This window comes from Adiantum capillus-veneris, chromosome 19 (assembly GCF_014529385.1).
Source record: "Adiantum capillus-veneris isolate H3 chromosome 19, ASM1452938v2, whole genome shotgun sequence".
Classification (NCBI taxonomy): Eukaryota; Viridiplantae; Streptophyta; class Polypodiopsida; order Polypodiales; family Pteridaceae; genus Adiantum; species Adiantum capillus-veneris.
The window spans coordinates 97,866,799-97,885,189 of NC_140949.1; the positions used below are offsets into that span (position 1 = coordinate 97,866,799).

The window sequence follows — 18,391 nt, forward strand, 5'->3', positions numbered from 1 at the left end:
GAGGGTTCTTGGCCAAGTAAGCGACAATCCTTAAACTTTTACATTTTGTGCTGAATCTCTTCAACTATAGTCTCTTATAGCTTATGGCTCTCTTGATGTGTTTTAGGATTGCTCATCGGGAGCATGTGAGTGTAATTGATCCGCATACTCCCTCATCCACACCAAAATCCGAAACAAGCTCTCAATGAAGCAATTAGAGCGACTTATCTATTTTCGCTCCAATTTATGCATGTTGCGCTCTATGCATGAGATGCCTATGGCTCGACAGGTATAAATTATAAATTATAATCACGACTCACTCCATTTTCTATACTCTAGTCTTTAATTAGTTTGAATATACTAATTATGTTTTCATTGTCCAATGTTGTAAGTGTCAAATAGGTCAACGTGGATGAGCTTACACTTACGATTGACACTCTAAAGAGTGTCAACATAGAAAGAAAGAAAGAAAGAAAGATTTTTAACGTCTATGTCAGGCCGAAATCGGCCTATGAGACAAATCAAATGTACATGGCGTGTATGTCATCCGTCTATCGGAAAGACAAATGAAACAAAACTGATACAAAACTGAACTGAATGTGGTAATGGAGTATCTGAGGAGGGATGGGGCTCTATCTCTAGGGGTATATGCATGTCTATATGCTCAAGGTAGTACAATCATGAGAATGCATCAAGCTCTCTAGCTCCATCCTGTACAAATGGGGGGATGTAAGACGTGGTACATGGGCGGGGCTGGTGCTAAGGCTACCCGGATGAAAGCTGTCGGGTCGGCCCTCATCTGAGCTACTCGCTCCTCAGTGGCACGGCGCTCCCGGGCTCGGATCTCCTCGATCTGTCGGTGGTGGGAGCTCACGCCCCTGTAGCCTGTGACTCGTGGTCGTCGTCTAGCTCGGTTCACCTCCGCCTGTGGGAGTGTCACTCCTCTCTGAGTATCTGGTGAGGTAGGGGTGGCAATCCTCTGAAAGAAGTCTGTGAGCTGCGACTGTCTCCCCTCTGTCTGTGTAGCTGTGCGTGGCTGTAGTAGTGTGTCCCGATGGCTCTGTATCTCTAGTAAGAAACGTCCGAGCTGTCTCTGATCTCGAGAGTCCATGATCTCTCGGAGAGTGGGCTGTCCTCTGAATAAGGCCTCATACCTGCCTCTGATCTCAGTGTATGCTCTGCATCTACATACAAAGTGCTCCTCACTCTCCACCTCCTCTGTGCAGGCTCTGCAGACTCGCTCCTCCCTGGGAACACCAGTATGTCTCCCGATCTCAATCTCTAACCTGTGTGAAGCCACTCTCAGCTGACCAATCGCCACCCGTGAGCTATGTGGCATATATGTGTCCATATAGCGTGGTCTCTGTATGAACCCCCCAGACAATATGGTGAGAAACTGGTCTCTGTAATCTGACATCCTCGTCCCCAAGCCAGGTGACTCCCAGACTCTCCTAGTGTATAGCTGCCACAGATCCTGTCTCAATACCAAGTTTCTCTCACTGCGAGAGAGGTGAACAGATGGTGAGTGGGGGTCGTACTGGAATGGTGGTAGGCTCTCCATGTCAAGACCGTGTCCCTCAAACCATGCTCTGACCTGTGAGTACCAAGCTCTCGCATGCCCACTCTCTGATAGCTGTATAGCTGCCTCAAATGCTCTACGAGTAAGTCTGTCAGGAGGTAGCTCTCTCATCCTCTGGATGAAGCAGACTGTCTGGGATAATGCCTCTACAACCATAGGTGGTGTGGCGAGCTCGGCTCTAATAATGTCATGTGGCACTGTCTTCTTGCTGCGGAGCAAGCGTGAGATCATACATACCTGTGGCCTCTCAAGCTGTGTCCACTGGTCATCTGTCAATCCTGGTGCCCATACTGCCGCCGAGTACATCAGGGCCGGGGTGACTAAGGTGTCAAAAAGCCAACCCTTCGTGCGGGGCTCCTGAAAGTGTGCCTGGTGGCATCTCCGTTCTAGCATGGTCAGAGCTGCATATCCTCGGGTGAGCCTGTCAGCAGCAGCCTGCCTCATAGTGAAGGGTCCTGGTAGGCTGGTGAATGTGATGCCAAGATAGACATAGGAGGTGACTACATCAACCTGTCCTCCTGCTGCTGTGAAGGTGGCAGCGCTCCTCACTGCACTGGATGTGTGAAAGATCATGACCTTGGTTTTGCCAAGGTTCACAGTCAACCCCTTGTGTGTGCTGAATTCGTCCAAGGCCTCAAGATGGCGTTGCAAGCCCTCGGGTGACTCTGAAATCAACACAATATCATCAGCATATAACATGATGTGGACCGGAGTACCTGCCAAGTCGCTCCCCTCTCCCCCTGCTCGTAGTATGTAGTCGGAGATCTCGTCGATGTAGAGCCCAAAGAGTGTCGGGGAGAGTGGGCATCCTTGCTTAACACCAATGGTGCTAGCAATGGTCTCTGAAAAGCCGCCTGGGCAACGAACTCGACCCGTCACCCTCTCGTAGAGAGTATATATGGCCCAAATCATCTCTGTCGGTACCCCAATGCTGTGAAGGCGCTGGAAGAGTCTCTCGCGTGGGACTGTGTCAAAGGCCTTGCGGAAATCCACAAAGCAGCAGTAAAGCCTCTTCTTCCGCGCCTTTGCCCCATCAATGAGGCAGCGCAGAACGAAGATGTGGTCAGTGGTGGAGAAAGCTCGTCTGAAACCTGCCTGGCCTGGAGCTCGTAAACCCTCGGTCTCTGCGTAGCAGCTAAGCTGTGCCTCAAGTACTGCTCCATATAGCTTGGCCATCGTGTGGCCAATCATGATAGTCCTGTAGTTCCCTGGGTCCAGGGTGTCGCCAGATTTGTGGATAGGCACTATGGTGTGCTGTGTCCACTCCTCTGGGAAGCCCTCCCCTATAGCCCGGTTGAAGACATGTGCAATCAACGGGGCTATAGTGGAGGCCGCATAAATGATGTGCTCACTCTGTAATCCAGTGTGGTCAGCTGATCGTCTGTGCTGCATGCGGCGTATGGCCCTCTCTACCATCTCTGCTGTAAAGAAGGAGGAGCACGTGGGGCGTGGCTCATGTGGCTGTGGGATAGGAGGCTGCCCTGGCACCTCATAGAGGCGCTCTGCATAATCATGCCATATCTGTGGATCCTCCTCAATAGCTGTGGTCGGACGTGGCTCGCGCAGGGTGCGCCATGCCGTTGCGCTATCTATGCTCATGAATAGGCGGTATAGCTCAAGCTCCTGTGCCTCTTCGAATGCTCGCCGCTTTTGGCGTGTCAGCGTCTTCATATCTCGTCTGGCCTCTCTCTCTGTGATCTCTCCTAAGGCTCGCCGTGCACGGAGGCGTCGGTATAACTCTCTGCACTCATCATCATACCAGCGGTTCTGAGGCATAGTCCCAGGGGGGGGGGGGGGGGGGGGGAGTGCGTCCTGTGTGAGTGGTGTGTGGAAAAGAGCTAATAGCTGAAGTGTGGAGAACGGAAGAGATATGTGATGTGAGAACTGAGAGTGGTGTGGATGGGTGGAGGAGGCATAGGCCATGCTCGACCTCGGCTGAGTAAAGAGAGGCTAGCTCATGTGTGAAATGGATGGTGGTGTGTGGAGTGTGTGCTGTGGAGCTATGTGGGATGGTATCTCCGGTGATGGAGAAAGAGAGGTATGTGTGGTCGGCTCCGATGGGTATGGGTGGAATGGTGAAGGATGTGATAAGGTGTGTAGCCTCCCTGGGTCCCAGAATATAGTCGACTGTACTCCCCCCTCCCTCTGTAACTCCATGTGGCATACAAGTCAGGCCCCCTGAGGTGGGCCACTGGGCCATCCCGTTATAAATAACGAGACGGTGCTGGGAGCCAAGTCGAAGTAGGTGTCGTCCGTAGGCTGTGACTGGAGCTCTGTCTGCTGTATCTCTCATAGTAGCCTCCTCATCTAGAGTGTGTAGTGCCTCTGGGTCCTCGTGGTCATATGTCTCACACTGCTCACTGCGCGTACGAGCATTGAAGTCTCCCATAAGGAAGACTTCACCCAGTGTGGAGTACTCCATAATCTCCTCCGTGAGGCATGCGTACGGTGACTCCTGCTCAATAGGGGCGAATCTGGAGCCTGTGGGAGCAAAGTAGCAAAGGGCAATGTAGACGATCCTGTCTCGTGAGAGCTCGAGGCGAATCCACATGTATCGGGCCTGTGGGTCCCGGGCAACAATCTGTAGTCTGCTGTGAAGCCCCTGTCTAAAAAGTATAGCCACTCCTCCTGAACCGCGAGTGGTGTGCTGGCGCATACATCCCCGATGTAGAGACTCCCATTGGAAACCATGTATCCGTGGTAACCCTCTCTCTGGGCTCTCGTGTGTCTCTGTAAGTAGAATGATGTCTCGACCTCTCATCACCTCCTCAAGTCTCTCTGGGTGTGTCCATAGGTCTCCATTGCAATTCCAAACCGTGACATGAATCTCCTCGTGTGTCCCACAGGCCGCGAGTCCCTATGCGATGGTCTTGCCATCAATGATAACCCTACCATCTCGATATACAGCCTTCTTCCCTTCTTTGCGGGCCTGGTGGACTCTAGGCATGCACGTGCGGCGGTGATCTTGTTGCATCTTTGTGAGGTCATCATCAAGATAAATCGGGGGGCCTTCTAGTCCTCTCAAGATGACCCTCTTTCGGAGAAAAGAAGTTCGAGACTCCTCGGAGGCGAATTGGAGGATGAGAGCTCTCTTCTTTGGATCTTTGCCGGCTCTCCAAACTTTGGAGAAAGGGATCTCTTCTTCCTTGTATCCCACTTTCTTGCATAAGGCTTTCCCATCGCTCTCGGGTGTGGACCCTTCTTCTTCTTTGATGCCGGTCACTCGCACATTGAGACGGCGAGCTTGTCGCATTTTCTCCTCCTCGATGGTTGTGTGTACGATGAGTACCTCATCTTTTTGGGCTTCCTCTCTTGCTACCTTCTTGATATTCTTTTTGACCACTTCGACCCATCCTTCTTTGGTGGCTTCTAATTTGTCCTCAATGCTTGCGGTGAGGGCTTTGGTGATCTCCTCCTTGAGGGCTTCCTTAGCCTCCTCTTTAATCTCTCCTTCCTCGGGGGTGAGGGATGTGATGGAAGCATGAAGGAGGTCGATTTGTGCCTTCATCTCTTCTTGCTCTTTCCTCCATCTCTCCCTCTCCTTCTCGTTCTCCCGTGCCCTTCTCTCCTTCTCCTCTTTGAGGTTTTGGATTTCCGCTCTCATGTCCTCTTTTTCTTCGTTCCATAGCTTGATGAAGGTGGCTTTCTCCTCCCTCCATATCTCTCTCTCCATCCACCATTCTTTCATGTCCTTCTCCAATTGTGCAAGCCTCTTGTTCGTGAGCATGAAGGTTGTCTTCATTGTCGATTTCGGCGTCTTGATGATGGGGGAAGACATAGTTGTATTCGGAGCTACCCTCTCTTCATATTGTGAAGAAGAGGGGAGAAGGGGAGTACGTGTATGTATGCGTGTATGTGTGTAGTGTGTGTGTGGGTATGTATCCGTGTGTGTGTGTGTGTGTGTGTGTGTGTGTGAGAGAGAGAGAGAGAGAGAGAGAGAGATGGCCGTGTGATCGGGAGAGAGGAGGGGCTGCGTGAGGAGGAGGCTTGGGGGGGGGGGGGGGGGGGGGGGGGGCAGGCGGCAGCATGCGGGGGCAATGGCGGGAGCGACGCAACAGGGGGAGTCGGCAGCGAATGGCAGCGGCTGCAGGGGCGGCAGTGGCGGGTGGGGCTGCAGCAGCGGCTGTGCCGCGAACTGCTATAGCTGGGGGTGGGCAGCGCGCGGACACGCAGGGCAGCAAGGGGCGACAGTGGCAGGTGGGGCTGCAGCAGCGGCTGTGCCGCGCACTGCTACAGCTGGGGATGGGCAGCGCGCAGAGAGAGAGGAGCAAGACCCTGAGGAGCAAATGATATTTCGTGAGCTCTACTTGGAGCTTGAGGAGATTGATCACCGGGTTTCTCGCACACGATCACGCAAGAAGGTCGTCATCCACGGAGTTACATCGGCTACAAGAGACAGAGGTGCCAGGGCTACAAGAGGTAGAGGCAGAGCATCAACAACACCCACGGAGGCTCCTAGGACCTATGTGCGCCGAGGCTCCGGAAGCGGCTTTTGTGTGGCGGCCATCACTATGGAGGATAGAGAGCCTCGAGAGCCAGAGTATGATGATGAAGGCAACCTCATTAGTGATGGAGATTATGAGCCGTCATCCTTCGACTCTTGTGAGGAAGAGGATGATGTTGATGAGCAAGGCTCAGAAGAGGAAGATGAGGAAGATGATGAGAGCACTAGTGACTAGTGACTAGATTCTAGAAGCTCTTAGACTAGTTACTTTAGACTTTACTATTTAGTCTCTCTATTATGGTGTGCCACTTTTTGAGTATTTTGTAGCCCTTGCCACTTGGTCCCCCCACTTTTTTGTATCATCTTGAGTCTTGACTCTCTACTTATCAAATTTCAATGCTCATTTTGGTTTATGTAATGCTCATTCTCTTTAGTCTTTGAGTCTTGACTCTTTACATTGTAGTATTGTAACTCGTAATCCATACAAATGTCAAGTTTCTTTAAGGCCTAAGCCTTAGACTTGAGAATTATTTGTTTTTTTTAATTTGAACGTACATAACGTCATCGTACATCATAAATTCTTTTAGTTCGTTTAGTACCGCACATCATCGTACACGTACAAAACGTACGGGATCGTACGAGACCACTATGCATGCAGTAACCAGATGCCCACCCAAGCTTTGGGCACGAAGACCTTTAACTTATTGAACACTGGTCCAGACTACACTAGACCAAGGCGAGTGACTAGACCTCTTGGCTAGACCTGGACGAGAGAGGACTAGACCGAGCCGAGAGACTACTAGACCAGGACGAGAGACTAGACAAGCAGGTCTAGACGAGCAGGTTGAAAACTAAGCAAGTCGAGGGAAAACTAGACGCGACCAGGCTGAAGCAGGCCCAGACCTGTGCAAACAAACCGACTGATACCACAGAGCTGAAACCAGGTAGGTCCTCAACCTGACTACCTCGACTCGACGACAGAGTGAGACTTCAATTGAGGTCCCACCGGGCGTGCCAAAAATGAGAGCACCTGTAGCAGATATAATGTGTCGTGCTCTCTACAGTGGGTGCTCCTCAGTGCAATGTGCGTGACATCTCACTCCAAGAGAACAAAAACACAAAATTCAATGAAGAACAAAACAACAATAGCAGGACTCAGTAGTGAAACCTGAACAGTGTGAACATCGACTAACTCAAAGAAACGAATACAGACACTGGCATGGCAGCAGACCAAGGTGGTAAGGTACGTAAGGTACGGTACGTATTCGGTACGACCTGTACGTATTACCGAATGGATAGAGTTGTTAGGTACGTAAAATTCGTAGGTTTTTTTTTTTTAATTCCAAAAACCTACAATACGGTCTATACTTGATAAAAAATTCATAAGTATCACTCCAAGGATGTTAGTTCACTATTCTATAAACCAAGGCAAAGCTTTCATACGAGTTCCTGATCGTGCTTGCCCTCCTATATTCACCACCGCAATGACGTTCGTGTGTGCTCTATAAATGCAAGTTGTGTCGAAATGTCTACAAAACTAGGTGTTGGGATAAGGCTAAAGAAGGGCAAACCAAAAATTCCTGCCACAATAGGGTTTATTTCCACATATTACCCACAGCACTGCAGCCCCCAAACCCAAGAGGAAAAAAAAAAACGTACAGTACGAATCCGTACGGTACAGGCGTACCGTACCGTACAGATCCGTACGTACGTACGGATCCTACCTTGCAGCAGACTCAGCTCCAAACCACAACTCATGGGTACAATGGGGGTGTCGAGGCTCAGATGTGCAAGGATGGTGCATACGTGCAATGTATGGACTCGAGACTCCAAACGAAGACGCTAGACCCTATAAGAAGAAGATGATGATAGCGATAACCCCAAACAGCTACGGATATATCCAACCATAAAGAGCCACCAACGGCTCACAAATATCCAATCAGCTAAGTCTATCTCCAAACTGTGGCCGTGGTGGTCTGGCCCCGCATCGGCTAGACCACCACCTGTATACTTGCCACGTGTCACTGCCCAGGCAAGAGTCCGTCTAGTGTGAACTCCCGACCAACTGTAGCTAACTGTCGTCCTATGCTAATGACACTGTAGCCCTGCTACACTGTCCTCGAGTATGGTAAGGAAATTATCTCTGTAGTGAGACATCTTTCACTGAAGGGGAGATGTGATCCAAATCTATCTGATATATACCTACCAAAGATCCTGTCGGAGCACTATGTTTCTCTCACTACGTGAAAGATGAGCCTGGGGTAGTTTTGCACTTTGGCTGTTTTAGGCCTCTTAGGGCTTGCCGCTCACGGTTAGTGGCTTTTGATTTGGCTGACTACGCTCCTTTGTGAGATATCTTGTGTGATCACCCTTGGTACAGTCGGGCTGATGGTATGGAACACCAATCCTTGAGGTGTTGCATACCTCAAGGGCAAGCTAGTTAGGCTCTATCGTTGGGAGGTGAGTCAGAAGTCTCTCTTTTAAAAAGATTTATGTGCACGTATATCTCGTGTCATTGCATGTGTGCAGGATGGATCCAAGGGGAGCACTAACAGCCCCTTGTATCAAAAGATACCTTGATGTTGGAAAAACTAATTGCAATTCCAAACCTAAAAGTAGACAAACAAAACAAGCAGTGATTGTTCTAGCAAGTACCTCAAGAGGACACACCAAAGTCAGAAAGTATTGTTACTTTCCTATGGAAAGACTCCGATTGGAGACGATTACAAGAAGTGCATGCAGATCACCCAGTCTCATTGAAAAATACGAAGGTGTGAGACCTTATCCGTACAAAATGATGCCTAGTGTAAACCCACCACAGAGACACCAGAACAAGATGGAGAAACCAATCAGATATCCTTACCTTCAACTGCGGGTGAATATCTTTACTACACCCTGCAAGATATTTAAAGCAACAATACTCCACCAAATGTCTTGCTTCCTTCTGAAAAGAATCTGTACACTGTGAATCAAATTCTCGTATCATTCGGCTCCCCTCGTATCCACTTAATCTGGTCAAACGTTGACAAGGTTTTAAAAAACAGACAACAAACATTGAAAATGTCCACAAATGGATTAAATAATTACATACATGGTTAGCTCTTATCAAACAAAGGAGAGTTTGGTGTTTTTATTGAGGCATAATGAAAAAAGAGTGGGACTGAGATAAAGGTATAAAAGCCAAGTGCTCAGCCTGCACCAATGTGCCAAAAACTACAGTTGGTCACTCCGTGTTAAACTTACAGCTCATAACTTTGCTATACTGTACCCTCAAAACACTTGAAAAAGATGAACGGACACCATAGGAAAAGCGTCAAACCTAAACCAACAACTTTCTAAGGGCTGCATTGCTCGACGCAGTTAATAGCAGCACAGAAAGCTCTCCCTTTTGAGTATTGCCACGGACCTTAACTCGCTCTTCTTGCAGCTCATACCTTCACTTTACCTTACCCTCATATGGTTGAAGAAGTGAACAGGAATTATAAGAGAAGCTTTATACTAAACCAAATGTGTATTATTGTAACTCGCTAGGCAGCAGCTTCTAACTTAGCTTTATTTAACCTCAAATGCTTGAAGAAGGAATAGACAGCATAGGAAAAGCCTAAAACTAAACCAACAACCTCTTACCTGCTGAATTGCTCAATGCAACTAATAGTAGCGGCACATAGCTCTCCATTTGGAGTAAAGGCATCAAACGTCCGATCAGAAACATATGGCAACTCCAGTTCACCTTCCTTTTCTCCATGTTCTTCATCTGAGTCCTTATTTTTCCTGCTTTTTGGAAATGGAAATTCTGAACCTTCTGCAGGTACATTTCCTTTTTCCAACACTCTTTGTGATTGCTGCTTCTTCTCTGTCACCCACATCAACAACGAGACGTCTACTATGAACCACATTTTCAGAAGAAACAAAGTCAGTCAAACTTTGAAAACATGCCCCAAGGCTAATCCAGAAGGCCAGAAAATAAATGAAGTCAATAAATTCAAAAAGCTTAGCTAGACTAAAAATGATGCCAAAACTGAAAAATGCTACAACACTCAGACACAACTTCCAAGATCATCCACAACCATGAGCTCTATCATGCATAGTCCTTACCAAATGTGTAACGGGCTACTTTATCTAGCTTGAAAAACTAATCCTTCTTTTTGCAATAATCTTAGTTCCACCCTGCTACTTTACCTATTTTTCTGAAACACGTAGAGGAAGCTACTTTTTTAACATTTTGGCTTTGACTGCAAGCTTGAAGCACATTGCCCAACTTTCTTTCTTTTGAATCCCTCTTTAACCAGGCCCTTTTCTTTTGATCATGCCATGGTGGAATGTAACTAATGACACGTCTGTTTACTCCTATGGGTCAACTTCGGCCTAAGGATGTTAATAAACCTTTCTTTCTTTCTCTTTCTCGTACATACATTGAGGGGATTAGCAGACACGGTGACTATCGTGGGAGGAAGCATGACCAAGAACGTAATGAAGGACAAAATCACCATGGTGGAAGACAAGCTCAATAACACTGTCAAGGAAACAAGAAGACAGTGGATTCCACACTCAACGCCATTATCAACCGTTAATCCAAGCTCAAGCAGAAGATGGAGGCCTTGAATAAGGAGTGAAAGAAAGAGAAGATGAGAGGGAGAAAGAGGAGGGTTGGAAGGAGGAGCAAGAGAAATGGACCAAGCTCTTTCCCACACATCATTCACGCCGGACGTATCGCCCCTCCCTTGGGATATGGCCCATAATCGAGGGTATGATGATGAGTGCAGAGAGCTATACCACAGCCTACAAGCATAGAGAGCCCGTGGAGAGACCACAGAGCGGGAGGGCGGTCAACAAATGAAGACCCTCACACACAGTAAACGGCGAGCTTTTGAGGAGGTATAGGAGCTCGACTTATATCATCTATTCATGAGCCTAGATAGTGCAACACCATGGCATCCTCTCAAAGAGCCCTGCCCAACTGCAATCGTTGAGGATGGCATGATTACATAGAGAGATTATATGAGTTACTAGGACAGCCTCCAATCCCAGAGCCTCCTGAGCCACAACCTACCAGCTCCACCTTTTTTGTTGCAGATATGGTGGCGAAAGCCATCCTTCGATTATACCTCCGCAAATCTACTAATCATGCTGGCCTACAGAGTGAGCACCTCATATACGCAGCCGACACCGTAGCCACGTTGATCACGCACATCTTCGACCGGGCTATGTTGGAGGGCTTTCCAACGGAGTGAACTAGGCACACTATCGTTCCTATTCACAAGTCTAGTGACACCCTAGGCCTAGGAAACTACACGACCATCATGATCGGCCATACCATGGCCAAACAAGCTCTTGTTAGAGTTTAGGCATCTCTCAAGAGTCGTCCAGTCAGTCCTAGTTTCTCCAAGGAACAGGTACTAGGTAGTGAGGGCTGTGCCCAGCTAGTGTGAGGTTCATTTCTCATGTCACGATTTGTCTAGCCATGTTAGCTTAGGGTTTTGGCTCAGTTCCATAGCCATGTAGGCTCCTTGTGCAATAGGGTATTTTTCCCCCTTGCAATCCAGTGGCTTCCCAGGGCTCTAGTGGCCAGCGGCCCCTTCATTGCTATTTTATCCCTTTTTTGGGGTTTTTGGGCAGGTTGTGGGGACTGATATCTGGGTCGGTAGCTTTCGAGCAGAGGTATATAGGTGAGCAAGGGGGGACCCCTTTAGGCATTGCATATCAGCCCCCCGGGGGGGGGGGTGCGCCCTCCCTTGGGTGTCCTGATGTAAGGTGCAGCGGAAGTGATCGTTGAACTTCGCTCGAGATGAGTGCTCCGAAATGTGCTCAAGGGTTCCTTTTACTTACGGAAGGGAGAGCCTTCCGTTCCTTTAGTGAGAGAGTGCAAGTGATCACAAACAAAGTGGATAAATACTGTGAATGAAGGTGCTGAGACTGAGAGATAGAGAGAGAAGAATACGACACCAGAATGTTGTCAAAACACTCCTCCAAGGGCCCCTCTCTCGATGGCAAGAGAAGTCTATGCTATTGATTGCACAAATCTGATACAAGTTGCTGATGCTGTGAGTACTAAATGATGCTATGACGATGTCGACGGTGAGGACGACGATGACGATGCTAAGGCTGAAAACTGAATGCTGCGAATCTGCAACTGTCGCACCAAGACGGGGCTGATTTGCTACGGATGCCAAGGCCGGTAAATGCATGCAAAGTCGCTGGGCTGAACTGAGGCTATATCTGGAAATGAATGGGCTGTCGTGATGGCTGAAATCTGTTCCGTTGCAAACCACGCCTTGGCAAGTTCTCGCGGTGAGGATCTGCTACGGGATTGTTGCGGGTCGTAGAGGCTAATGGCGGAAAACTGAAAACGCTAGCAGAACTGCAAGAAATGCAAACACAAGGGCTTACCGGGTTCTTCTTCACGATGGTTCCGTCGAGGCAAAGGACGATCGCTTGGGCTGAATTCTGCTAAGCTGGCGAGACGGGCTGAAATCCCCAAACGCTGGCTGGACTTGTGTCTTGCTGAATAGCATGCTAGCGATGGCTGAATTCCAACGCTGGCTGAATCTGAATCGCTGGCTGCTGCAACAATCTGCAAATGCCAGCTAAGGAGAAACGCTAGAAGACTGCTTTTCTCTCTTCTACGATCTGCCTTCCAAGTGAGCGCTGGGCCTTTCCTTTATAAGTGCAGCCATGCTGGTCGAGCAACTTTATGTAAAACTCCACGATTTCTTTATTTACAAGCTTTTAAGTTTATTTAACTGACTTAAGTCACTTAACTTATAAGGCTTGTTCACACAGACAACGGTTCAGTGACTTGGCAAATGGTTCTGATGGCTCTGCTTGGGAACTGAATGCTATGCTTGAGGCTAAATGGGTCATGTCATGCTCTGGATGTGCAACCAGAGGGTATGCAACTACGCTAGGTGCCTGGACATGCACGGCCTGCGCACAAGCTCACAATGGTGCCAGAACACTTCCTAAGCTGAACTGAACCAACCCTAGACATGAAGTAGCTTGTCCACGTACACATAGGGTTGGTTAGATGTGCATGTGACACCTGAGGGGGCTTGCGTTTTGAATCCACCAAGCAGGCAACCCATGGAGAGCCTCTCTCTCTCTCTCCCCCCCCCCCGAAAGTGAAGGTGATGGTGCACGCTGCTTGAGTCAGTTGGTTAGAGGTGCTGCGAGCAGGTGGCTGGCAAGCCTGGGCAGAGCGCACGTAGCAAGGAAGGCTAAAGGCAGCACAGGACAGAGCTCGCATAGCGGTCAGATCCTACAACAATGGCCAGAGATTCGACGGTGGGGCAACAGGTAATGGTGCACGCTGCTTGAGGCACTTGGGTGATACAAGGAGACGAAGATTTTCTACGCAGTTAGGGTACGCTAGTCCATCGTCCGGACAAACAAAATAGGAGCAACAAAAGGACTTACACTAGGACGTATGAATCCTTTGGTCACAAACTCCGTGAGTTGCTGCTCTAACTCTTCTTCCTGAGTCTTGTTCAAAAGGGAGCCTTAATGACAGGCTGTGCCCCCTCCATAAGCTCGATGCGATGGTCCTCCGGCGGTTCGGGTGGGAGACGGGGTGGGAGATCATCCTGCAAAAAGAGATGCTTAAACTTGGTAAACAAAGCTCAATACCTCTCTGGAGCCTAAATGCTTTGGGTAATTGGAGAAGCATAGTGTCACAAAGTGATGACGTGGCTGTCTGAAACCTAATTCTGCTGAAACCCTAACCCTAAAATCCAAAACCCTAATTCTATTGAAACCCTAACCCTAAAATCCGAAACCCTAATTCTGCTAAAACCCTAACCCTAAAATCAGAAACCCTAATTATGTTGAAACCCTAACCCTAACCCTAACCCTGATTTGTTGATGTGGCCGACGGGCTGACACGTGGCCTGCTGTGCGAACACCAACGTGATTTACGGAAAGCTAGACTTGTTTTTTCCACGCAAGTTGGGAGAGAGAGAGAGAGAGAGAGAGAGAGAGAGAGAGAGAGAGAGAGAGAGAGAGACTTTTTCTGCTTTATTTTTAAAAGCTAAAAATGGACAGCTTTTTGGCACTTGCTTTATTTTAATAAGCAAGAGAGAGAAAGAGCCTTTGCTAAGCTTTTGATTTTCAGCTTTTGGGGCTTTGCTTTTAGCAACCCTTGTACCTATAAATATGTGGGCAGCCTCTCACAACTCAAAGCATCTGGACGCAGAGTCTAAGTGTGAGCGCCTGCCCGCACTCTTGTACTTTGAAATCAGATTAATAAAAAAAGAAATACCGAAAGGGGCGCCAGTCTTTGGGGCCAATATCTCTAGGCACGGAACTCCACCAGGCCAGTGTCGAATCAATTGTGAATTGTGAACTATTTGAAGTGATTATTTGTGGTGTCACGGTAGATTCTTGACTTGGAGTGTCCAAGTCTGTTACAGTGGTATCATAGCACGGCCGATTTCTCTTCTATGGGAAATCTGATCCCTTTTTTTTTTTTCGCGGCACCTATGGTTTCAGGCAAGGATCAGTCGACTCCCTCTGCATTCGGACATGCGGGAAGGGATCACAACGAAGATTCCGGCAAGGAGTATGGCCCGCCTCGGCCTACTCAGACGGAGCGTCGAGAGATGGAGCGTCGTCAATTGATCGACGATGCAACAAAGATGATGCTCAATTTTGCGAAGGACCCAAAATTTGCAGAATATATGAGCGAGACTTCTTTCCAGGAAGTGCACGCGCAGTGGCAGAAAACCACACCACCACCCCCAAAACCCGCTCTCAAGAAACCTTCTACTCACAAGAAATATACAGAGAAGGAATTAGAAGAGGTGGTTGATACATGAATTGCTCAGCTTTTTCACACGCAGAACATAGCTAAAAAGCACGGCAAAAAGCAGAAGAAAGGCACTAACTTCCCGGGTTATTTGGGTCGCCAATCTACTTTAGAAAAGGCAAAAAGCGAAGCAAAAAGCAAAGCTTCAGGAAGGGCAAGAAAAAGGCAAAGAAGTCTAAATCTCGCCCCGTGAGTGACAGTTCTACAAAGGACTCGTCTCTAACGACAGCAACTTTTATGCAAAGAAGAAGAATTTTTACAAAGCCAACCAGTATGACTTTCTGGAAGACAAAAGCAAGCAAGTCCGAGAGTTTAAGGAAGGTGGACAGCCAATTAAATTTGACACGTTTTATGGTTATAGAGATGCTTCGAAGGCTTTGTCTTTTATACAGCAGTTTGACATCGCCTTCTCTGGAGGGCGTTACTTAGAGCACTCTTAAGATTCGGAGAGCTGCCTCTTACCTTAAGGCGAATGCTTGAACTTGGTGGTCCACGCTTCTTTTAAACAAGATTGCGCCAGTTCAATGGCTGAAATTTAAGAAGCTTTTTATTTCTTCTTGGCTGACTCGAGAGTATCAACGCGATATACGAACTGCTTGGAACCATCTTCGGATGACCAAGAACGATACAGTGGACCCCTATTGGGAGAGATTCTGGAGCTCTTTTCTACCCGCCTCTTCATTTAAGAAGATCTCATTCAAGGAACAGATTGATCGGTTTACCTTGGGTCTACTTACAGAGATCCGAGATCACTGCTTGGAACAGAAGTCAACTTCCATTCAGGAGTTGATGAGTCATGCGAAACGGGGTTTTCCCATTCACTCTGGCAGTTTGACCTACCCCACCGATGAGATCATGACACAAAGAGCCGAACAGACTTCAACGAATGAAAGTAAAAAGTGGAAGAGCAACCCTGAAAAGAAGGATGCACAACCCAAGCTTACTGCTCAGGAGAGAACTCGCTACATAAAGGAGGGGAAGTGCTTTGAATGCGGGGAAACTGGGCATATCTCCGCGAAGTGCCCTAACAAGGCACCGAATGAACAAGATGAAGAAAGGCCAGAAAGTTCTAATGCAACTGAGAGACGTGGCAGAAAAGGCAGATAAAAAGCAGAACTGGTACCACATTGCGTGGGGCCTGAACCGAATCAAATGAATGAAAGTACAAACTTTGCCGCTTTTAGGGCAAAGTGAAAGATCAGGGAGCTCTTTTGAAGGAGCCAATGCCAACCTCTTTTCACTTGGAATTGGCCACTTGATTTGGAATTACGCCCGATCGGTTGGGACCACAGGCGGAGGTAGTTCGAGTGGCACCCGGACGGGATGTTGCCATTACACCAAGCATTGGCAAACTTTGTTTGCAATGATAGGGGTGTTTAGGGCACAAGGAGTTTTACGTATTTGCCTTGGAAGGTTGTGACGTTCTACTCGAAATCCCTTGGTACCACAATAACAACACCGTGATTGACTACCGAGCCAAGAAAGCAACTTTGACAAATGAAGGGCTCAGAGATTGTACTTGATGAACTTCAGTTTCTTTACTCATTCTTTTTGGGAGAGAACTGAACGATGGATGAAGGTCGAATATGTTTTGGACCTGAACAAAAGAACGCCAAGATTTTCTCGACACTCATGCCAATTGCTTTTCAGAGGGCCTGTCAGGCGAGTTACCACCCGCTCGTCCTGAGGATTATATTGATGCCAAGAAGCACACCACCGAACCGGCCACCTTACCGTGTGAGCCAAGCCCAGAACAAAGAGATTATGAACCGAGTGAAAGGCCTCTTGGAAAAGGGTCTTGTCCAGCCTAGTACTTCACCGTTTTGCTCTCCAGTGTTGTTGGTTTTGAAGAAAGACGGATCTTGGAGAATGTGCATTGATTATAGAGCTCTCAACAAAATCACCATCAAGAACAGATTTTTGATTCCTAGGATCAATGATATACTCGACAGATTACAGGGATCCTCGTGTTTTAGCAAGATTGATTTGAAGAGTGGATATCATCAGATCGAATCACGCCGGAAGACGTCTACAAGATGGCCTTTCGGATGACTTTTGGGTTATTTGAATTTTTGGTGATGCCTTTTGGCTTAACCAATGCTCCTGCGACATTTAACCGGATGATGGACAGGATTTCTCGAGAGTGCAGGCTATTTGTTGGCACTTTCTTTGACGATATCATTGTTTTCTCCAAGAATGAGGCAGAACATAGAGATCATCTGCTTCAGGTCTTTCGAGCATTAAGCAGCAAGAGTGCAAATGGATCTGGACAAGATAGAGACTATCCGTGATTGGCCCGATTTGAAGAATGTCCATAAAGTTAGAAGCTTCTTGGGATTGTGTTCGTACTACAGGCGGTTCATTCGAAAGTTTGTAGAGGTTGCTTTCCCTTTGCATATCTTGACATAGAAAGGAGTCCCTTTCTCGTGGGGACCCACAGAGGTGACTACCTTTCAAACTTTGAAAGAGAAATTGACTACGGGACCAGTTTTGACTTTGCCGGACTTGCAAAAGTCGTTTGTAGTATATTGTGATAGTTGTGGTCGTAGTCTGGATGCGGTCTTAATGCAAGAAGGCTAATGTCATTGCCTACGAGAGCCGATTGTTCTCAAGGCCAGAATTGACAGCACAGATTTGTGAGAAAGAGCTTTTGGCGGCTATCCATGCTCTTATTCAGTGGCGACATTTACCTACTCAAAGCCGATTTTACGGTTTTCACAGGTGATGCGAGTTTACGCTACTTGTCACGGAAGCAACTATCGGGAAAAGCAGATGCGGTGGGCAAACATCTTGTCACGATTTGCTTCCGGATTGTCCATGTGCAGGGACAGAAGAAATTGGTGGCAAATACTTTGTCCTGAAAGCCGTTGGTTCTAGCTATTTCCGCGATACATCATATGAACTTCGAGGACATGGTTGCTCAGTACGCCACAGAACAGATTTTGCAGATGTATTCAGTTGAATACAGAAAGGGGAGATAGTAGCGGATTATTCCATTCGGGATGGCTACTTGATGAAGAAAACCATCTTGTGCGTAACACAGCCGTTGAAGGGAAAAGGTTCTAACCGAATGCCACTGTCCGCCTTTTACGGGTCGCCGATGCACTGCTACCACCTTGAAAGAGGTAGAGAGATACTTTTGTTTTGCCGAGACTCAAGAAGGATGTGGACGAGATTGTGTGTCACGTGACACATCCCAACCCTATGTGTCCGTGGACAAGCTACACCACAGCAGGGTTCAGTCAGTTCAGTCAAGTCTAGATTAGCAGTGATCTGGCACTTTTGTGACTCTATTCATAGACCGCGCATGCCCAGTCACTTAGCATAGATGCATATCCTCCGGTAGCACACAGCATGATCATCGGAATTCCCATTAGAATCCATTAGCATCAGTTAGGGGAATTGTCCAATGCATTTAGCCTATTTTCCTATTTTTGGTTATTTTCACTTATTATTTTGAAGTGACTTTCCAACAAAAGTAGGTATAGGGCAATTTTGCTAAGTTAATATATAAACAAACCCAAGTTAGCACTTTCTGGCAGAAGAGGCAGCAGGAGCTTCCCGCTCAACAGGCAACTTCTCAGCAGTA

At 47.8% G+C, this 18,391-nt stretch overlaps 1 protein-coding gene across 4 annotated transcripts in view; it reads right to left on the bottom strand.

Annotated features, from left to right (window-relative positions):
* Nucleotides 1–18,391, bottom strand: part of LOC147434521 (chromosome-partitioning protein, putative (DUF639)) — a 120,518-nt gene that overhangs the window by 78,958 nt on the left and 23,169 nt on the right. For 2 of the 4 annotated variants that reach the window (XM_086490977.1, XM_086490974.1), the window contains exons 3-4: nt 9,630–9,885; nt 8,866–9,013 (exon numbers count right to left, since the gene is read on the bottom strand). In XM_086490977.1, coding sequence (XP_086347103.1) covers nt 8,866–9,013; nt 9,630–9,885 — 404 coding nt within the window. The remainder of the gene's footprint in view (nt 1–8,865; nt 9,014–9,629; nt 9,886–18,391) is intronic. The other 2 variants (XM_086490976.1, XM_086490975.1) reach the window with 2 other exon arrangements.